Source organism: Sceloporus undulatus, chromosome 4 (genome assembly GCF_019175285.1).
Source record: "Sceloporus undulatus isolate JIND9_A2432 ecotype Alabama chromosome 4, SceUnd_v1.1, whole genome shotgun sequence".
Taxonomy (NCBI): domain Eukaryota; kingdom Metazoa; phylum Chordata; class Lepidosauria; order Squamata; family Phrynosomatidae; genus Sceloporus; species Sceloporus undulatus.
The window spans coordinates 207,997,159-208,020,164 of NC_056525.1; the positions used below are offsets into that span (position 1 = coordinate 207,997,159).

The 23,006-nt window shown below is 40.7% G+C and overlaps 1 protein-coding gene across 3 annotated transcripts; it reads left to right on the forward strand.

The window, feature by feature from the left end:
* Positions 1–5,765: 5,765 nt before the first annotated feature.
* Positions 5,766–22,747, forward strand: C4H8orf89 (chromosome 4 C8orf89 homolog). Of its 3 annotated transcripts, XM_042461239.1 has the most exons (8): positions 5,766–5,897; positions 8,083–8,134; positions 8,651–8,811; positions 10,173–10,320; positions 10,630–10,722; positions 12,967–13,074; positions 16,231–16,295; positions 19,931–22,747. In XM_042461239.1, the coding sequence occupies exons 1-8, from the start codon at positions 5,855–5,857 to the stop codon at positions 20,065–20,067; spliced, it is 807 nt and encodes a 268-aa protein (XP_042317173.1). In that variant the 5' UTR covers positions 5,766–5,854; the 3' UTR covers positions 20,068–22,747. The 3 variants fall into 3 exon arrangements, with proteins under 3 accessions (XP_042317173.1, XP_042317174.1, XP_042317176.1); XM_042461240.1 differs by lacking the exon at positions 10,630–10,722; XM_042461242.1 differs by lacking the exons at positions 16,231–16,295; positions 19,931–22,747 and adding an exon at positions 13,275–13,918.
* The last annotated feature ends 259 nt before the right edge of the window (positions 22,748–23,006 follow it).

Here is a 23,006-nt window from a genome sequence, read left to right on the forward strand (position 1 = left end):
CACTGTTGGGGATATATGTTGTTATAATTGTATCATTTTATGTTGTAAACCGCTATGATCTATGTAGGAATAGTGGTATATAAATAAATTTTCATTCATTCATTCATTCAAACAAAAGAGGAAGAAATCTAGCATACAGATTTATCAAAGACCATGTAGATCTGGCATCAAGATCTTATCATGTGTGAAGTACCCAGATCTACCAGAAATAGTTAATCTGATCTAGCATAGTTAGAGTTGTTTCTCAGTGTGTAGCAGACTCCAAATATTCAGTTCAAAAGAAAATGTGTGCAGTTCAAACTCCAACTAATGCAAATCTAACATTGTATTTTACAGTGAACTTAAAAATTGGCTTAGGAAAAGAATATAGGAAATATAGGAAATAAAGTGACGCGAGTTGTTATCGTATAGGTAAGGATGACTGTATTTGTGCATATTTCCCCCCCTCTTCCTGTTCTTGGGCCTGCACAGACAGGCCAAAATAAAGCTGCTTTGGATCACTTTGAAGGTATGCTGTTTAAATGACCCATGCATTTTAAGAGGCCAGAAGCTGCGCCAACGTTGTGCTCCAGTCCTTAGGACTGGAACACGGTTTTGGCGCGGTTTCTGGCCTCTTGGATACATGCATCATTTAAACAGTATACCTCCAAAGTGATCCAAAACAGCTTTATTTGGGCCTGTTTGTATGGGGCCTAGACTATTCCTCACTCCAAATAGCTTTGTTAAGTGGATGTTCCCACTTAAGATTTGAAACGATTTAAAATACAACGTTTTTAATAAAATCGATTCAAAATAACACTGTTCTTATCCCGCTATCCGAATCACTTTATTCATCGTTCCCATCTGGTTATTTAAATCGAAGTTTTTACCTGCAAGCGTTCCTACTTGGCATGAAATCGGTGTTTAAATAAAGCGATTCTTCTCCTCCATACCTTATTTGGAGCTGTCAATCAATAGTATGTCAGAATGACGTAACGTTAATCCGGAATATTTGGAAGCGATTTATCTTTTGGCATCGTTTCCATTTCATTGACAGCCAGGGAGAATCCCTTCAGAGAGCCCAGAGATCAATGGGAGAGGCTTCTGGCAAAGCGAAGCTCTTTCCAGAGGAACTATGGGATAGGTTTTGGAGGGCAGCATCCTGTCTCCCAAGACAGCCAGGGAGAATCCCTTCAGAGAGCCCAGAGATCAATGGGAGAGGCTTCTGGCAAAGCGAATTAGAGGAACCCAAGCTCTTTCCAGAGGAACTATGGGAGAATCCCTTCAGAGAGCACAGAGATCAATGAAGGAGGCTGCTGGAAAAGCAGGGAGGGAGCACTCTTCCCAAAGATTCTCTTTCCAGGGTTGGAGGAGAAGGCAGATTCCATTTGGGGAGAAAGGCTCTATTCCCCCCCCCCATTGATCAGAGCCCTTCCCTGCCTGGGCGAGATCAGATGCCTCCTCGCGAGGAGCCTTCCCTTCCTGCCTCTCCTCTGTTAGAAATGGGCTCTCCCCACACAGAGGGGAGGTTGCAATCCACCGGGGGAAGCCTTGTAGTCCTTTGGCAGATGCAGGCGCTTGAGCAGCCGGGACTTCATGCGCTTAAAGCGCTGAAGAGATTAAGCGCCTGTAAACCATTAAAATAAAAAATAAAAATAATCCTTATCTCTTATTGAAAGACCACAGCAGACAAAGGGGCGAGGGAAGCAAAAATGGCGACAGCCACAACGGATGGGGACAGAAAGGGCAACTCCCCCAAGGACAGCCCCCATCGCAGTCCACTCCTCCCATCCATCTAACCCGATTCAAAGGCTGTCGTTCCTATTTAAATGCTCCGGTTCCTAACTCGAATCAATGGAAAAACGTAGGTCGGACCCTAGTGTTTTTTTAACACGCGTTAAATGAGGAAAACTCGATTTAAATTTCGCTCTACGATTCGATTTGTAGTGGGGACGATTGCGGGTTGCTCTAGAACCGTTCTAGGTTTAAATCGGATCCTAATAGGAACGCCACTCCTTGGATTCGATTCAGAACGCGGGGTTTCACCTAGTGGGAACATCCCCTAAGAGCTCCTGATGTCTTTTGTGAAGCTTGGTTTATAAGTATCTTCTGTGTTTCTTCTAATTTCCATGATTTGTTGCTCTGTTTCTCTGCTCCTAGACATCCACAGGTCAATAGGTTTGGAAAAACTGTTATAGGAAACAGAGTGATTTTTTTAAAGTGTTGGCACAGTACAAGGCTTTTAGTATATTGGGGTTCATTTTTGCAGACAATATTGCTGCTGAAAGTATTTTGGAATGTTGTGTTGCTTAAGAAGTTGTGTTTTTAATGACACCAATAATACAGAAATTTATTTCACAGAAATATTAAAATGTGCTCTTGTGCTGCTTCTAAAGCTCAGAAGATGAAGAAAATATTTGCCAGAAAATATTAGTTAGGTAAGTAGGATATGAATGGTAGGTTATGAAAAATAGCTATACTTTCATAAACACAGAATTACCAAAAATCTTAGGTTGGTCTACATATGAAGTTTGCCAAATAGTTCTACATGTCTTACTTTCAGAAAATTTACAAATAATGTTTTGCTTACAGTTTCACAAACAACCAAAAAAAATATACGGTCTGTTAATTCCCCCCACTTTGACCAGAGGATGGAGTAGAATCAGAGATTATAGTTTATTGTGTATTTGCATTTCTGTACACAGTAGATAGGCTTAACATCCTCTCTCATTCCAGAAACATCAGCTGAATCATTAGTTGCTAAACACCGCAGAAAAAATACAACCATAATACTATTTTTTCTTCTTTATTGACCCAGCATTTTGGAGTGTCACCAGCTGAGTAACTGAGATTCTAGTGTACTGTCTATCCTGTCACTGAAGCAGTATGCACATTGTATTTTAAAGCATGTATCAAATTTGCTTTCCTTCTCCCTCATCTGTTCATCTCCAGGTTGGAAAAGTGTGCTTTTGTGTTTGTATGGCATTATTTTTCAAATGTGTTGTTTTTGTTGTTGTGTGCCTTCAAGCAGCTTCCAACTTATAGTCACTCTAAAGCAAACCTATTATGGGGTTTTCCTGGCATGTTTCTTCAAAGGAGGTTTGACACTGCCATCCTCTGAGGCCAAGAGAGTGTGACTTGCCCAATAGGTTCACATGGCTAAGCTGGGATTCAAACAGCTGTAAGGTAAGAAAACCACACTTTAGGACCCACTAAAGTGAGTGGGAGCTACTGAATGAAGACATATTGAAAAAAAGACATGAACATAGCTGGGATGAGCTAAAAGGATAGATGGGAAAGTCCCCCCCCCAAAAAAAAGGATCTATTGAAAAGCTAGTACAGTGGTGCCTCGGGTTACGAAATTAATTCGTTCCGCGGCCGCTTTCGTAACCCGAAAAGCCTTCGTAAGCCGAAAACCCATAGGCGCTAATGGGGAAAAGCCGCGATTTCGTGTGAAATAGCGCCGAAAAGCACCAAAAATTTTTTCGTAACCCGAAAAAACATTCGTAACCCGGAACAATTATTTCCTATGGGATTTTTTCGTATCCCGGAAATTTCGTAACCTGGGTATTTCGTATCCCGAGGAACCACTGTAATCTAAAAGCTATCCTGCAATTGCTCTCACTGCTAAGAAGATCCTTATTTTCTGGACAGCAGCCACAAGATCACAGAGTGGTCCTTTTCCATTTAAAGTTTTGAAACACTCAACCACTTACTCACATCATACCATCCAACATTTCATAAATGAAAACCAGGACACACATGGCCAAGCAACATCAGTGTGGTCAAGATGGCAAAAGTTAATAATGAGGAAGAATACACAACCTAGGAGGTGCTGTAGCAGTTTGCTTTTGCTTGAACCTACTGGGAAGGGCAAGATTTTGCTCCCTTCTTGCTTTTCTTCTCTGCTGAGTTAACTGAATACAGACTACTATTGCACTTTGAACTCAGTTTCCACCAGTGAGGATGAAGCCAAAGGTGGAAAGCAGGAGAGAAAAGTAGCTGAAAAAGTGGAGCAACAGAAGATTATTGGGGACTGTCCCTGACAAATCAGGACCATTGGAAGGTATGTCATGTGTAATACTTTGTATGTCTATGTCCAGTGTACAAGGCCAAAATGTATCAATGTCACCTGATGGATCTTATAAACTGGGCAGTTTAAACTAATGGAAGCCCAGAATTGTTTTTCCAAAACAATTTATATTTACAATTTAAGAAGCTGTTAAATTGTTAAGTGCTACAGGGCTCTCTCTCTGTCTCTCTCTGTGAAGGACAAACACAACCATCTACCTGATACTTCTCTTCTGCAGGCTAAACATCCCTAGATCCCTAAGTCGTTCCTCATAGTCGTTCCAGGCCCTTCACCATTTTAGTCGCCCTCCTTTGGACACATGGCTCCAGTTTCTCAATGTCCTTTTTGAATTGTGGTGCCCAGAACTGGACACAATATTCCAGGTGGGGCCTGACCAGAGCAGAATAGAGTGGCACTATTACTTCCCTTGATCTAGACACTATACAGTGGAACCTCGCCATACGCGGGGGATCCGTTCCGGATCCCGCCGTGTATGGCGATTTCCGCCTATGCTCAAGCCCCATTGTAAACAATGGGGCTTGTGCACGGCGGTGCGGAGGTGCACACGGCGCAACGGGCGCACGCACCCATTCAACTGAATGGGACGCACTGCCCCTTCTGCCCCGCGTGCGCCCAGCGGCTTGAGCGCGTACGCTCAAAGCCGCTTAAAAAAAGTCCGCGTATGCGGAGGCCCCACTGTACTTCTATTGATGCAGACTAGAATCGCATTGGCCTTTTTAGCTGCTACATCACACTTTTCCATAATAATAATAATAATAATAATGCAACTGAGGAAGTAGACTGAAGTCTAGGAAAGCTCATGCTGCCATCTTCTTTCTTAAAAACAAACATCCAGGGGGAGCTGTGTTGGCTATATAGGAAATCCAATAACATCCAAACCATGACACCTTTATCGGGCCAACCAAAATGGAAAGACTTAGGGAGTTGGGTATGTTTAGCCTGGAGAAGAGACAGTTAAGGGGGTGATACGATAGCCCTGTGTAAGTATTTGAAGGGGTGTCACATTGAGCTAGCTTGTTTTCTGCTGCTCCAGAGAGTAGGACCCGGAGCAATGGATGCAAGCTACAGGAAAAGAGATTCCACCTCAACATTAGGAAGAACTTCCTGACAATAATGGCTGTTCGACAGTGGAACACACTCCCTCAGATTGGAGTCTCCTTCCTTGGAGGTCTTCAAGCAGAGGCTGGATGGCCATCTGTCGGGGATGCTTTGATGGAGAGTTCCTGCATGGCAGAATGGGGTTGGACTGGATGGCCTTTGGACTCTCCTCCAAATCTATGATTATTCTATTATTATTATTATTATTATTATTATTATTACTGTTACTATTATTATTCCTCAGATGCGCAAGTGTTGTTGTGTCCCTTCATCTCTCATTATGGCGACCCTATTATGGGGTTTTCTTGCCAGCATTGGTTCAGGGAGGCCTTCCCCTGAAGCTGAGAGAGAGAGAGACTTGGCCCAAGGCCTCCCCAGCGGGTTCAAGGCCGAGCTGGGAATCGACCCCTGGTCTCCAGAGTTGTGGTCCTCCAGCACTCAGGCCACCAGGCCAGGCACCCTTCCTGGTGCTAAATCGAGGCCTAGCTGGCGGGCCTCTTTATTACGGCTGCTCGCGTTGCTTAGCAACCGTGAGGCCTAGTGCCCCGGCGCCTGCACTCTACTCTAGGAGCCAAAGGCCGGCGGGGCGAGGGATGTTGGCTGGCGCTGCCACCGCCTCTGCCCTGAGGGGCCCGGCTCTCTGGCCGCCCCTGGGCCTCCTTTGCTTGCCCCCCGTGGGCCGCTATGAGCAGCAGGAGCCGGCAACGCACCCGCCTGGAGCCCAAGGGTGCGTGGCTGCGGCAGGAAGAGCGCGCCCGGGGCCTGATGAGCCTGAGGGAGAATTAGCTTAATCTCAAAATGTCCCCCAGACGGAGCAGGGCTGGCTGCTCTGCAGAGTTAATGCAGCTCGGCAACGCTTTAACTGTCATGGCCGCATGATACTATGGAACGATGGGATTTGTAGAATTCAAAGCAGTGATCTGGGCCCTTTAAGAGATTTGGACTTCAGCTCCCAGAATGCCAAGCTATTGGCCAACATGGCAGAGGCTTCTGGGAGCTGAAGTCCAAGATTACCTTAAGCAGTGGTCTTAAAGCTGGGCCCTTTAAGAGATTTTGAACTTCAGCTCCCAGAAGCCTCAACCATGTTGGCCAATACTCTGGAATTCTGGAAGCTGAAGTCCAAATTCCCTTCCAGCAATAGTCCCCACACTGTCCCCTTTAAGCAGAGATTTTGGACTTCAGCTCCCAGAGGCCGCAGCCATGTTGGCCAATAGTCTGGGATTCTGGGAACTGAAGTCCAAAAGCCCTTAAAGAACACAGTTTGGGGACCACTGCCTTTGGGGATTACTGTGTGTGTAGAGAGAGATCTTGTAGCACCTATGAGACTTAAGGTCCAAAACACACACTGCAGAAATAATCCAGTTTGAGACCGTTTTAACTACCCTGTCTCAATGCAAGAGAATCCTGGGATTTGTGGTTTGTTGTGGCACCAGAACTCTTTCTGACAGAGAAGGTTAAATGTCTCACAAAGCTACAGTTCCCAGGATTCCCTAGCATTGAGCCAAACTGGAATTATTTCTTACAGTGTGTTTTTAACCCAACTGAAGAAAGAATACTAATTTTCTTTAGTTAGTCTCAAAAGTGTTCTCTGCATAATGGGATTGGTAGTTTGTTGTGTGGCACCAGAGCAACCTGTCAAGAGAAGGCTCAATCTCTCTCAGAACTGTGAATCCCAGAATTCCACAGCATTGAGCCACGGCAGTTTAAATGCTGTCAAATTCCTTTATTTCTGCAATGCAGATGCAGCCCTCCTCATATTTGCAATACAGGGACAATCAAAATCCTGGGCTGCATCTGTAGCGCAGGAATACTCAGTTTGATGCCTCTGACTGCCATGGCTCAATGCTAGGGAATGCAGGGATTTGTAGCTTTGTGAGATATTTAGCCTTCTCTGTCAGAGTGTTCTGTTGCTGCAACAAACTACAGTTCCCAGAATTCCCTAGCATTGATTGAGCCATGGCAGTTAAAATGTTGTCAGATTGCTTTTACAGTATTTCTGCAGTATGTAGCCCCAGTCTGCCTTAGTTAAGAGGATGTTGTAAAGAACGACCATGAGACTCTATACATGAACTGTGGAGTCCAAAGTGCTGTAGAGAGGCTGAGTGTTCAACAAAACAAACACTGGGGCTCATGCTTTTCTGAAATACCTCCCAGCACTGCACATGGAGGAAGCCCTTGAGGTTGTAGTTGTTGCAAAATTCAAATATATTTCATTGCAAGCGAGTGCAACCCGACACAAAGAAAGCCCTATTTCCACATTTAAAGTAAAAGGGACTGGATAATCATGAGAGAACCCAACAAATAAAAGCTGAATGTTAATAAACAAAGTGGCCACAGGTAAGGCTCCCCCCTCCCCAGTTAATGCCCAAGCCTTGGGTCTCTCCCCAGGAAAATTCGTTTGGAGCAATTTGAGCTGGTGCTATTTGAAAGCCTTTTTGTTTTGTCAAAACAAAAGTTAATTCTGTACTTCAGATTTTAACTGGTTATCAAAATCCATATTTAAGTGACACCTTTAGAGTCAGCCCTCCACATATCCACAGAATCTCCATCCACTGATTTATCGATACATAGCTTGAAATTATCCCCCCCCCCAAAAAAAAATCCAAAAAGCAAACTGATTTTGCTGTTTTATATAAGGGATACCATACTCCTACCCCCTATTTTATATAAATGGGACTTGAGCATCTATGGATTTTGGTATCTACAGGAGGGCAGGGGAGTCCATATACCAAGGGCCCACTGTATTAAGAAAACATATGCCTCAGAATTATGCAGGCTTTGATCAATTTGAGTGCACTTTATTGTGTTTTTTGTTAAAATAAAACTTTCATTACTATAAAAGGTTTGCAAATCTATTAATTTGAAAATGGAATCACTTTGCATCTGTGTGAACCATTCTAACTATTTTGCAGGTTCACAGGAACATGACAATAAACTCCCAGAGATTGCAAGCCTTCAAGAGTGGTAAGTATTCTACTATGCTTTGTAGTGTTAAATCAAGGTGGTGAACTCCTCCCATCTTCCACTGTGTGTGTGTGTGTGTGTGTGTGTGTGTGTGTGTGTGTGTGTGGTTTTTAAAATAAATAAGTAAATAAACCCAGTGCCAGCGCATTAATGTGATATCAATGTTAGAAAAATTAAATAGCCCTCCCTCTTTTAAGGAGAGGGTCTTTTTCCTTTGGTATGCATAGGATTGTTCCATTTTTAAAAATTGTTTTTGGACTATTTCTGGAGAATTCCGTTTCTTTGGAGACCTACGGAGTTTTCTTAAGGGGGAAAGAGGTCCCCAAATTTAGATAGCTTTAAAGCAGTGATCATTTAGCCTAGTTATCTAGAGAAAGAGGGCCTTCTGTGAAACAGAAATTCTGACCAGGTTTTCTGGTGACTGGATAAATATGTGTCCCTAAACATGTGAAAAACATACACTATGTATTAATTTTGTGTTTTCACTACACTGTCTCATTTTGATGACTGAAACAGCAAACATATCACTTCTCAGCCACTGAAAGAACAAAAATTGCCAACACTAACATCTGACCACAGATTTCTGGATACCAAAGTCTCAGGAAAATCATTCAGAAGTTGTCCCTTTCAGAATAGTTGGAAGAGTCCATCAAAAAAGACAAAAACACTGAAACAAGGTAAATATTCAGATGTTATTTTTACTGTAGACTTATCTTTGATAAAAAAAAACCCCGCAAAATCTAGTAGCTTATTTGTCTATGGTCCCTTTGTGATATTACAGACATTATCTTTGTGTAGATTTCTGGTTGCATTTCTTTCCCTTCTTTTTTTCAGAGTTAATGCTTCTACCCTTGAAACTGGTAGATGTTTAACTACTGTCTTCAAAAGAAACAGACTTGTCCTTTCAATTACTATATATACTATATTTCCTGAAATTCCCAGAGAGTGTGTTTTAATACTATTAACCAAGTATTCTGCATGGATGTCCTAGGCTGGTGCAGAGACTATCCTTTTGGCCTATGACATTTATGCTTTTGTATGACATTCCACAGGATTCAGTTTTATTCCTCACCCCTTTTTAATATCTACATGAAATCTCTTGTTGAGAAATCTGTATGATTATTGCATCCAATGCGTTTTCTGTTTTTCAGCAGAATCAGGTGAGACTATTACTGATCTAGAGTCCTGTCAAGACAGGTTGTGGGAGGATGGTTTATCATATGGGATGTTGTGTGTCCAAACCTATTTTAAATGTATTTGGTTTTCCCATAAGCAAGGATGGTGGAGTGATTTTAAAGTGGCGGGTCAGATGCATTCCATGAGCAAAATGATATTGGGGTGTGACACTATTAGGACATCTCAGAAGAAAAACAGAATTTTTCCTCATGGATGGAAAGTGTAAACCAGAGCTTCATAGTCTTTCTAGCTATATAGTGTATCTGGTGTTATGTGCGTGTGTGTATGTCTACATGCATGCACATCTTAACAGAGATGCATACATTACTCTTGCTCACACTCCTCAGTCCCACTCAAATATTTCAGCTTACATCCATCTTGTAGCCATGTTCACTGAGATTACTTTTTTTGCCCAGTACTATCAGCAGGTAAACAATGATCTCAGAAAACAGGAGCAACCACCACTGGCTGTGACCCAACTAATCATCTGCAGTGGGGGGGAAAGTGGATGGAACCCCACTGTTTTGGGGGATTATACAGGAAGTAGCTGAGGCCACATGTAGCCACAGTTTGTGCATTCACAGAGGTTGGTAGCATTAAGAGTACAGTACTGTAGCTGCTGTTTAGTACTATAGATACGATTCAGTTGTGTGTTTGATATGATGAAGACATGTGCTCATCTTGGTTAGTGTCATGGTTTTCACAGAAGCTTATACACACTCCTGTTACTTCAGAGGAAAGTACTTTAGCACTCGAGACTAATGTCTAGTCTAGTAAAATTAGAATTGTAACTGTTGGTATAGTATTTATGGTTTCAGCATCAAGTTCCATGTATCTCACTTGTAATTACTACTTTAAACAGAATATCCAAATCCATATGGCGTGAGAGACTCAGGTGAGGCTGTTCCCATGCCAAGTCTTTCACAGAGATCAGACAGATATTCTGCCATACCAAACCCCTCGCCAGATGCTCAGAAGACACAAGGCGCTGCTAATTCTTTTACAAACAGGTATTCTGTTGTAGTTTGTGTTCTTGACTGAAGACCACAATCCTTTTTCATTTTCAGATTTCACTGGGCATGATTATCCACAGGAGCAGAACTACTGCTCAAATATAGGAGCTCCATAAGAGCCCATGTATATATATATTTAAAGCAATACTAGGGAAGGAAATGGTTAGAATGCATTTTTGCATAGGACATCAAATAGATGGAAGAGTATTGTGGGCTCTTGGTATACACTGGGGTTTGGTTCCAGCACCCACCATGGATACCAAAATCTTACATCTACTTATTTTTTTATTGTTTTGATAATTCCAGCTCTTGCATTAATGATGAGCCCAGTTTGCCATCTTTATATTTGCTTCCATCTACTTCATTACAATATTTTCTTGAAAAGTATTACAAAATCAGGTAAGGTTTTACTTTATTTTTGCAAAATTATTATGGTAATATTACATAGAGTTCAAAGTTATCTTGCTCAAGTCTGAGCACTGATATGTCAAGATTGAGCTTTAGTCACTCCAATCCAGTAGGTGGTAAAACGCAGGAATAGTATGAACATGTGAAGTCAAAGGCTTTCATGGTCGGCATCCATATTTTTTTGTGGGTTTTTCGGGTTATGTGACCATGTTCTAGAAAAGTTTATTCCTGACTAGTATGAACATGATTTCACAGGTTTAAAAGCCCAGTTCAGAACTGGGATTGAGTTTCATACTACAAATATTTTTGTTAGTAGTGGGATCCATATAGGTCAAATCAAACCCACTCTGTCCCCCCTCAGCTAACTGATATTGTTGGCCTCGCTGGAGCATGCGTAGTTAATTCATATTCCTAGTTAAGGGTTTTGTCCCAGAGAAGAATTCTTGTATTCATTGTTTTTGAGGCATACATATTGGGACCAGGTCAGTGATGAGATCATGTCTCAGCAGTGAATCAGTCATTTATTAACTGTAAACTATGAAGTGGCAAAAGGATCACTTTATTTGTTTCATTTAAAGTACAGAATTTTGAAAATGTTTATCCCATTGTTCTATAAGTGATTTAAGTTTTTATAAGGACATACCAAAATGAAAACCATGTGGAGACAACTATACACTTCTGTAGGCCAGGAACCAGTAGTATATATGCCCACTAGGTTGCACACAGTTCTTCTCTTGTCTTATCCTAAATAGTTTGAGGCTTTTCTTTCCACAGAACTATCTCTCTAACCTTGGTCTTCCCACTGATTTCAATTTCTCTGTTGTTGTTGTTGTTGTTGTTGTTATTATTATTATTATGTATCCTACTCTTTTCCCAGAACTGGGACTCACAGTGGCTTCATAATATTAAAAGAACGATACAATTAAAAACATAGAAAAGAGGTTCATTAAAAAGGAATTAAATTATTACAATGTTAAAATAGATAGCTATTAAAATACTAAAATACATTTTAAAAACTCTATAAAACATTTTAAAATGAAACAACATTGCAAGAATTCTCTACTATTAAGTGTTCTTAATATTCTTGGTAGCATTTTTGATGTTGTTACTTATAAATTGCTTCAAGCCACTCCTTTGTGAACAAGAAGAAAATATTTTTTATTTACAGACAGAACTTGTGATAGTATCTCTTTTGGTAGTTGGTTTTCAAGGCTTGTTGTTACAATGTACATCACTTTACCTGTTACAAATTGACTCTATTCCAGTTCACTCAATGACTTCAGTCACCCTTCAAACTGTGTTTTATTTCTTTACACACACACACCTTCCACTAAAGCTCTTTAATTAGGAGTATAAGTCCTATGAAAGTTTGGTTCTGTTCATACATTACAGTTCCACAGAATAAAGTGGATGTGAGCTACGCTTTATTGGCTCTCCACTTCTCAAAGAACCTAAAACTACAAACTTAGGCCCTGTACACACTGGCCATTAAGGCTGGCATGGGGGCAGAGTCGGGGTGTAGTGTCTTCAAGATGCACGCACGCCTCTGCCTCCCAGGCACCCTGACACCACATGCTGCTACAGTTGGTCTTTTAAAATGATGTCCTTATGTTCACCTTTGCCTCCCCCCCTGCTGTTCAGGGCAGTCAGGAAGATACAATTTTGCTACTGGGCTTTTGAAAATTTCCTTAATTATATATTTTTATGTTGTGCTTTGTTTTTTTTATCTTATTTAGTTATTTTATTTCTTTATACAATTGTACAATCCTCAGCAAAAAAGATAAAAAACTAAGGTGTCAGAAAAAACTTTCACTAGAGCAAAGCCTAAAGCAGTGATGATGAACCTTTTACAGACCGAGTGCCCAAACTGCAACCCAGACCCCACTTATTTATTGCAAAGTGCCATGTCCCTCTGGTTTTCTAGTAAGAAACTCTGGCAAACTCTCTGCTAGGGCGGCAGCATGTGTGCCCGCAGAGAGGGCAAACTTAGAGAACAAAGAGAACAGATACAGGCAGTGCAAAACTTACCAACAGTACATAAACTTGCATTGTGAATAGACTATAGCTGGAAAAGACCACAACCTGTCTTAGAACCGAGGAAGTTAATATAAAATCCTTCATCACAATACTCCATAGGGAACAGGACAAAGGTTTTAATTTTTAATTCTGGAACATTTTAACACTTAATTCTGGAAAGCCTGTCATTAACTGAAATGTTTCTTTCTCTTTCTCTAGAGGAGAGAGAGCCGTGGGGGATATTAAAAGAGGGGGGTGTTCTTGGAAGCCAAGCCCTCTGAAGACATCAGAGGTGCATGGTGGAGCAGGAGAATTAGGTGCTACGAGGTAAGACATCTTGAATCAACAGACAACCACATTCTTTGGACAATTGTAGATGTAAAAATAGGAGATGCTTTCCAGTATTCATTCAAGAAATATTGTTATGATTAATGGATACTTGTCTGATTAAAACTAAGTGAACAGTGTAGGTTTGTACTGTATTCACATACATTTGTCTGCCAGCCTAATTATGATACCCTTGGCAGAATGGATTGCCCTGCATACATATTCAATATTCCTTGGAGGATTAAGAAGCTTTTCAGAGCAAACATGGAGCTGTACAGGGAGAAGAGAGGAAGTTCCATTGCATGAACAGACATCTGCTTACATGATATTGGATGTTGCCCTTTATTTTATTTAAATCTCATTGCCATTTCTTGGGAATTTATATACATTACCATGACTGTCTTTCATTAGTACACTACTTGGAAACTTTCCTGCTTGGATTCAACAAATCTGTCACATTCAATTTCTTAGAAATGTAGCTGCCCTTCTGCTCTATTTGCATAGAGGAGGTCCCAGGTTCAATATCTTGAATCTCCAGATGATGATGATGATGATGATGATTTATAGCCTGCCCAGTCACAAGGAATCTGGACGGGTTATAGCAATTAAAATACATAGAAAATACAATAAAATTTAAAATAGTCCTTTCCCAACCCCCCATCCCAATACTAAAAAGATAGGGCTGGAAAAACTCCTCCTTCAACTTTAGAAAGCTGCTACTGCTCAGTCTGGACAATACTTAGCGGGATGGACTAATAACCTGACTCAGTATAATCTGGTTCCCTGTCTTCCTATATTTGAGATTTTAGAAACGAAATCCTAAGAAGCTCTGTGGAAAATAATAACAGTAATACAGTGGTACCTCGGGATACGAAATACCCAGGTTACGAAATTTCCGGGATACGAAAAAAATCCCATAGGAAATAATTGTTCCGGGTTACGAATGTTTTTCGGGTTACGAAAAAAATTTTGGTGCTTTTTTCGGCTTTTTCGCACGGAATCGCGGCTTTTCCCCATTAGCGCCTATGGCATTTCGGCTTACGAAGGCTTTTCGGGTTACGAAAGCGGCGGCGGAACGAATTAATTTCGTAACCCGAGGGAGCAGTGTAGTAACATTTCTTCCCCTGGATGAAGGCGGGGAAGCATAACAGATTAATATATAATATACAACATCAGTTAAAAGCACACAACATCAATTTAAAAGAACAAATAAGACAAATCCATATTTTAAAAAATCAATCCATATTTTAAAGTTCATAATTTAAAAATTATTGGATAGGCCTGCTGGAGGAGACTGGTCTTTTATGCTGTTTGAAACCTGAACAGCATATTCAAATGTTGAATCTCTTCCAGCAGGTTGTTCCACAGTCTAGGGGTGGCTGAAGAAAATGTCCTCTGGGTGACAGCTGCCAACCTAGTCCTGGCTGACTGGAATAAACGTCCCCTGGAGGACTTGGGTATGCGGGGCAGAATATATGGGTGAGGTGATCCCATAGGTAACCTGGATCCAAACCATATAGGGCTTTTAAGATAATAGCCAACACTTTGTACTGTTGCCTCAAGGTCTGGCCTCCCTCTGCACACACCCCCCCCTTTGATATCAGTTTGGTATTGAAAGGATGTTTGAGGCATGTAGCTGAGAAGGCATCCCCAATGCAGGAAACTAGCCATATCATATAAGGACTTCCATGACAGTATTTGGAGATCCTGCCTGCTCAGCATGGGGGAGAGCCAGGGTACTTAGCTAAGATAGATCAATTATGAATCTACATAATACCTTTGACTCTACACAATACCTTTGATAGGAGTGATGATGGTGATAGACCTTGGGCTTACGCATGAACAGATGTCCAAGATTACCTCCCTCTGGGGGAGAGACATCTTTGACAAGGGACATTCATGGTGATTGTCCAGCCATTTACAGACTTTCTATACTTTCCTCCTTGGAACCTCACCTTAATTCCAAAACTGTCACAGGATACATTTTGTCCTATAAATATATCTGCTCAGGCACTATCAAATTGATCTTGTTTTGAGGTCAGACAGACAGTTTGTATTTCATCTGATTTCTCAGCAGTCACTGGCCACCCCAGATCCACAGGATGTGTGCTGAGCCAATTTCCTCTCACAGAACCCCTCAACTGGAACCTCTGCTTCTGGAATCACCCTTTGCAATTCTAAAAATCACTATCTGCTAACAGCTTTTATATCACTAGTTCTCACATGTGTGTGCGCACGCGCTTTTGTGTGAAGGCTAATTTTCCTTTTGCTGTTATAAATTAAATTACATTTGGAACTTACACTCTGGAGTTCTGTTACTCGGAACTGGTATACACAGGCTTGATCCCTACTTTTAGTTGCCCAAAGTACTCTCAGCAGCTTTCAGTGAGCTAATAAAATTTACCCTATTAAATACTGATTGTGGATGCCCTCTGGGACCTTGGCATTTTGTCCCTTGCGCATAAACTAATTTAAAAATTGGCAGCCAGTGGAAAACATACCTATGCCTAGGTATCTGGAATCTAGTGTACTGTATCTGAAAAATACTTGTAGGAAGTATTTGTCTATACATTACATTATAAAAGCAATTTAGAACAAAAATATAGCATATCTGCCATTTTATACACATGTATGTGGGGATATGTCCCACTGGACTCAATGGAATGTACTTCAAAATAGGCATGTATAGGATTGAACCATTAGCCTTTTTATTATTATAGATTAGGTCATATGCAAGTGAAATACTGCTAACTTTGGAAATTTAAAGAGAATGTTATGGCTAGCTTAATAAAAATTCTAAGAACTGGCACTTTTCCCATTTCTGTTGCCCAACAATGTTGAACCCTGGAAAAGTTTCTAGACATTTCATTTTATATTCCCTAATGGTGGCAAGCCTTTGCCTTATAGTCCTATAAGGCAAATATTTTGATGCTTGTTGAAGTATGATTAGGAATTTAATTTAAATGGTGACTGGAAATGCAAGTATTTCTGATAAAGAAATCTTTGTACAGTCCCTTTGTGACTAATAAGTCAAGATGTTTTGTCATCTCCCATCATATCTTCAGGAGATTCTTTTGTAAGATTAAAATTTATTGTCACAGAAGTAATAAATGTAATATATTCTGTTTTAATGTTTGTTTTGTGTATTATTTATAGGCTGAAAAAACAAAACCGGTGTACCAGCCTAATTTCATTTCCAGAAGTGTCCAGGTGCAACTCTGGTAAATGTACAGTATACATAGTATATTTCCCACCAAGTGTTTCACCAGAATGTATTTCTGTTGCAAACTAATTTTCTCACTGCTTTACTATATGCACTTTCTTCCTCCTATTTTACATTCATTTTTGAATATTTTATAAAAATGCTTCTTGAAATCATGGTTTTCACACATAACTAAAGCATAACATTTCTAGTGTTCCTTGCAAATCATGTCTAAAAGGCTTAATTTAGCTAATTAATAAACAATACATTATTTTCTTATTCTGGATGTATTCCAGTTGTAAGCTAAATGTGTTATTTTGAACAGTTACTTTTGCATGGTGGATGTTTTAATTATTTTGGCTGCTGTATACTTGTACTCAAGAGTCAGCACACAGAAGCAGGACTTCTGAATATAAAATACATATGATTGTATCAAAGGCATGCCCTAATAAAATTACTCCTTAATACTAATAATCCAAAGTAGGGTATGATGAAATGTAAAGCAGGGAAGTAAGGAATGAACTTATAACACAATCCTAAACAGATCCACTAGGAAATTCCATTGTGTTTAGGGAGATTTAATCCCTAATAGGTTTGCTTACAGCTGCAGGTTTAGTTTAAAAAATAAGTTTTCATCTATTTTCTAAATTAGAATGGTTTTCCTGAACAAAATGGTAGCATTCTTTTTTTGCTTCCTAAATGAACTGGGAAACCTACTGATCCTGGTGATGTAGACTCTCAGTACACTTACATAGTTTCACATTCAATATTTTTCAGATGTTTTTGGCTATTGTGACGACCTTGGAGGCTATAAAAACTCATAAATTGAATTTAATGTTCTTCACTGGCAATTAGAAGTGATCTCAGGACATAACAATTTTTATTCTGCCCAGCTTATTTTACATAGCCTAATAATATTGTAGAAATTTATCGCCCAGCTGAATTTGTCTGTCATGGAGATTCAGAAATGCCATTACTGTACTTCCTGGAAGAGCCAACATGGTGTGGTTGGAGTGCTGGACTAGGACACTGGGAGACCAGGGTCTGAATCCCTGCTCAGACATGGAAACCCACTGGGTGACCTTGGGCAAGTCAATCTCTCAACCTCAAAGGATAGCACTGGCAAACTCCCTCTGAAGAAACTTGCCAAGACAGAAACAACTTGAAGGCACACAACAATTACTTTCTAGAACTGTGGAAAAGCCACAATAGGTACTTACTATGAAGGTGCATTCTGGGTTGCTGGGAGAAGGAATTTACACAACTTGGGTTTCTTTGTCACTGCTCAAAGATAGGCAAGAATCAATGAGGTCTTGTGATAGCTGAACAAAACAACATACAGCAGGCTCCTTCTCTTTGGCCATCCACATCAACAGTTGTCTTACTATTTTACTTGAATGCAGAGCACACAGGAAAAATAACAGGGAGGAAGGAAAGGAGGGCCCATCACATTCACAATGAAAATGAGATGAGCAGGCATTATGGGAGAGTGTGGATTTCTCCTCTCACCAACTCAGAATGCACTTTTGCAGTTAAGTACCCAATGCTGCATTCTCTGAGTTGGTAAGAGAAGGAATCCACACAAGGGACATGCCCAAAACCCTCATCTGTTTTATAAGGTAGGGAAGTGACTTTGTCAGCGCTCTTCTCCCAAATATGGCATTCACCGATATGAACTTCTCCATCTTAACCCAACGAGGCTGGATTAAAAGACAAAACCAAAGAGTCATAATAACAAAAGTGCTTGGTCCTACGAATACAGATTTTTAGCACTGTGCACAAAGTTGTGTCATAATTTCCCTTGTGGATCCAGCGGGCTAGGGCAGAAAGGGGTGAGTGACTTACTGGAAAAGGTAAAAGAGCGCTTTAGGCATGAAGGAAAAGTCAGGATACAGACATAGGTCCAAAACACACTGCAGAAATAATCTAGTTTGAGACTGCTTTACATGCCCCGCCGGCTCAATGCTAGAAAATTCTGGGCACTTTAGTTTTGTGAAACATTTAGTTTTCTGTCAGAGAGCTCTTGTGCCACAATAACTACATTTCCCAGGATTCATAGAATCATAGTTGGAAGAGACCACAAGGACCATCCAGTCCAACTCCCTACCATGCAGGAAATCACAGTCAAAGTAGTCTTGTTAAGCCACGTGTCCCCCATCCTATATCTACCGTAAACATTTCATTTTTCTGCCCTAAGTGCAGTACCTTACATTTCTCTGTGTTAGCTTTGGCCCCAGCTTTCTGTGCAGGTCTTGAATTTTGATCCCCTAGCACTGAGCCATGGCAGTTAAAGCGGTCTCAAACTGGATTATTTCTGCAGTGTGTTTTTGACCATAGATCTCATTAAAGATGCTCGCTAATCAAAAGGGCTGCCAGCTGCAACACACAGTGAGCAATGATAGCTACCAGAAAGGCCACCTTTAAGGAGGAATCTTCCTAAGATGCTCAAATGGATGCTTTGTGAGTTGCATTGAAACTAATGGCAGGCTTTAAGAAGGTGCCTGACTGGAGGAGATAGGATAGTAATGCCCCATGTATGCCGATGAAGGGAAGTGAGGGGGGCGCCTTGAAAGTTGGACCGACCTGAGGACAGTGCAGCAGCCTGCCTCTTTAAAATTACCTTTATTTAAAATTATCTTTAAAATATTCTTTCTAGGGCTGAACGCCAGTCCTCTTTGCATGAACACCAGATGTGTGACAAGTGCCCTATTATACTGAATGGACTTGGTTTTGTACTACCTAGCAAAAACCTTCCATGTGGCCTCATGAATCATTGCTGTGGAGTGCCTGAGAGACAAGAAAAGTGTTATTAATCACAAATTAATAACCCACATTTTTTCAGAGCTTCTCGTTCAACCTCCAGGCAGCTATCTGGAGCCAAGCCATATATTGCATGGTGAAGGAGACCCCAAGTCAGCAGGTCTAGCTGGGAAGTGGAGAGACATGCCAAGGAGCTGTCAGGGACAGGTTCATAAGATCCAAAAAGCAAGGTTTCCTTTCAGAAGGAAATGAGAAAGGAACAATCAAGTACCCTAAAGCTAAATAGTCAGAAAGCGTAACCAGAAAAATAGGATGAGTGAGTTCTGGGCGAAGATAGGAAGAATGGATGGCCACAAAAGAGCCAGCAATGTGTTGTTTGACTGTTGCACATTGGATCTTCCTGTTTGTCTCTCGGCACTGACAGAGAAAACTAAGTTGTGCAGATGTCTCCTGTCACCAACCCAGAGAATTTGATAATTCACACTGATAGTTATCCCTAGGTAGCCATATCATTCCAATGCCTCACATGGTCTCCAGTGATTTGGTATCCACATCATACAACACCCTCTTCACATTACATTTAGAACAGGGATAAGTCACTTGTGGCCCCAGCATAGCTAATGACAAGTACCTGTGGGAGTTGCAGCAGATAGTCACAAATAGCTTACTCTTGCATTAAAAGATCCTCATTTTAAAGATATCACGAACAACTCACAGCTTATTGTAGTTTATTTCCTACAGGCATCTATATTGTAAGATGTAGAATGCAATGAACCTTGGTGGTATATTCTGTATAGCACCACTTCAAGTACTGCTGCCACTGCAAAGAAACACATTATACGGCCAATAAATAACAGTAGTGTTTAATCAAGCAGTCCTTTGTTCTTCTCCCAGATTACTGCTACAAAGATCCGGTTAGAGGAGCTCCTCCTCGGTACCTTCAACGACTTTCTGAACTGGCTACTTTGGAACATGAAACCATTCATCAGGAGAAACGCAGAAAAATCAGGAAGACAAAGAAAGAGCTGTAGACAGTGTACTGGGCAAGGAGAAGGTTCCTTTGCATATATTTAATGTTGACCTCTTGCCCACTATCTACACCACCTCATTGCACAACATAAGTGAACCTCACTATTATTGTAAAAGGGAAATCCAGTACATAGAACTGATGTTACCTTGTAAATACCTTGGCCTTTTAAACCAATCAGCTAATGTGTATAAAGCAGCTGCACATTATTCAGGTGTCAGATCCTGCACAAACATTTTGACTCCCATTATGGGGAAAAGGCTGAGGACATGAATTAATGTACTTATTAAAATAGTTATTTTTTTCTGTTGGTGAAAAAAGCTGTCTATTGACAAGAATGTGTGCTTTACTTCAATTCTTAACTTTAAACTACCCCAAGCATAGCTTGAAGGCTTTGCAGTTGCTCTGTATAGTCTCACCAGTGAGTGTCCTTTTTCATTGTTTGTGCCACTGCCACAATCTGGGACTAAAATAGAAATTTCTGTTTCAAGTTTCCATTTGTTCCATGACACTTCCAAGTCACTCTGTCATTTAACAGCCTTGCTCAGGTCTTGCAAAGTCAAGACTGTCTTCTTTGACTGAGTTGATCTATCTGGAATGTGGTCTTTCTGCATTATTTTCTAGTGAGATGTCTTCTCATGGTACATCCAAAGCAGGACAGTCTGTTTAGTCATCTTGACTTCTAGGGAAGAGTTCAGGCTTGATTTGCTTTAGGACCCATTGTCTTCTTGACAGCCCAGGTTATCTGCAGAATTCCAGCACTACATTTCACATGAATGGATACGCTTCCTATCAGCTTCATTCACTATCCAGCCTTCACTATAGTTCATATACAGGCATATATCTACTAAATAGCATAATGTGAATGTTCTAAGTTCTGGTCTATCAGATCTTACTTGCACAGATTTCTACTAACAAATCAATATTATTTTCATACAAACTACCTCATTGGTTTCCATAAATCCTCTGCTTTGAAGAGGAAACACCACAACAGCCAATTTATCTTCATATTAATTGCTAGAGTCCATTCCTGTTCTCTTGCAGAGAACTATAAAAAGAGATAAAGCACATTAAAGAGCCTGTAAACTAGGAATAAACTGCACTGGAGGCACTCTGGCCCCTTCCATCAATCAGAATGCTTATAGAACTAGTTTAAGAGTCCAGGTGGAGTAGATGGCAATGTTTGCTGCTTCCTGCATTATGGCTCTGGAGGATGCCTTCAATATTCTAAGTCAGATTTACAGGGGTGTGAGAAAGATACACCAACCCAATCCCCAGTCAGACAATAGTTTCCTTTTGTTTTTGAGGTGCATGCCCAGATCTGGTTGTGGCAATTCTGCAATTTAGTCCAGTGTATTATAACCACACAGCTGTTGTACTATAGCTATTCACTGTAAAAATCAATACAATGGCTGCTTTTTTATTCTATGTGTATGAAAAGCTTAAATTATGAATAGTTGGTTCCAGTATGTCAAGATAATGGTTCCTCAGCAGCTGGATAATATTGAAATGTCTCAAGAAATAACCCAGCTGCTGCTATAAGTAATAAACAAGCTTGGACAAACCAGCAAGATCTCTCTTATCACAAATATTTAAGCTTTTAATACCTTAAATGGCAGATGCCAGGTTTGAGCAGGTTTTTCAAGTTCACTACACAGGCTAGGATGTTAACAAGATGCATAGTCAGTGTCCAACTTCCATACATCCAATTCTTTCATTCAACAGTACCATGCACTGGTACCAACTTCTACTCACAGACCTGAGGAACAGCTCCCAATATGCACACTAATGGATTATACTTCATAACCAAGTACCAAATGCCACCTCTGCTTAGTTCTTCTATACTTGCTACTAGCTGTAATGTTATGTAGCCTCTGGCCAGCAGACAGCCGTTCTTGTCCTGGATCCTCCACAAAGGACACCTGCTGCCAATTTCCTAATAGAGGCAGCGCTGTTAAGATTCTCATATTCCATTTGAGAAGGAATTTTCACAATTTTTACTTAGGTCTTTCTGTTCTCAGTCAACACTGCTGTAAAACATACAGTACTATCTATGTGTAACTTGTGCTCAGCTATAATATCAGAGACTAAGCATGTGCCTAAGCACGTAAGAAAATCACTGAATTTTGTTGGCCAGAGTCCACTGCTGTCCGTTAAGGACAGCATCTTATGATCCATTAGCAGCACATGTACGTATAGACAGAAAAATATTTTAGACCCATTACTGATCTTTGCAAACTACTCTGGGAGGCTTTTGGGCTGAGCACAAAACATCTGAAATCTTACTAGGTCCAACAAGACTTATTAACAGGAAAGTAGGCACAGGATTGTAAGCCCAAGTTTCACTGAAGTCAGTATACCTAAGTAGGAGTGATCTCACGGATTTTTCAAAACTCAAAATGGCAAATTTTAGCCTAGAACTGGAATACTAAGTATGCATGAGAACTTGGGTACAGCGAATAGAGCATACATGTACTTAGCGCTGGTGCTGTTCTTAAGCAACTTTAATCAATTGACTAAAAGAATCTTGCTTCCTTGTATCCAACTAATTTTAGCTGCTGCCTTATTCAGAGAGATAGCTGTACTTCAGCAACCAGTGAGCAAGCCAGACTATAATACAGTGCTACCTCGGGTTACGAAATTAATTCGTTCCGCCGCCCCGTTCGTAACCCGATGCATTTCGCAACCCGAAAAGGCTTTCCGTTAGCGCTGGAAAGCCGCGCGTTTGAATTTCGCGCCGAAAAAAATTTCGTAACCCCAAAAAACCTTCGTATCCCGGAACAGTTTTTTCCAATCTAACTTTTTCGTATCCTGGAAATTTCATAACGCGATCAATTCGTATCCCGGGGTACCACTGTATTACTTTATGTCATAGTACTTAGCCAGCATGGAATCATTCATACATGACAGGAACGGCAAGGTAGATACAACTCAAAAGTTTCT

What these genes read in the sequence shown, in the direction of transcription:
- C4H8orf89 (XM_042461239.1), top strand. Translation starts at nt 5,855, where the DNA reads ATGAGCAGCAGGAGCCGGCAACGCACCCGCCTGGAGCCCAAGG. An exon ending in GACAAAAACACTGAAACAAG is followed by an intron (nt 8,812 to 10,172) that starts GTAAATATTCAG and finishes TACTTTAAACAG; the next exon opens with AATATCCAAATCCATATGGC. An exon ending in GCTAATTCTTTTACAAACAG is followed by an intron (nt 10,321 to 10,629) that starts GTATTCTGTTGT and finishes TGATAATTCCAG; the next exon opens with CTCTTGCATTAATGATGAGC.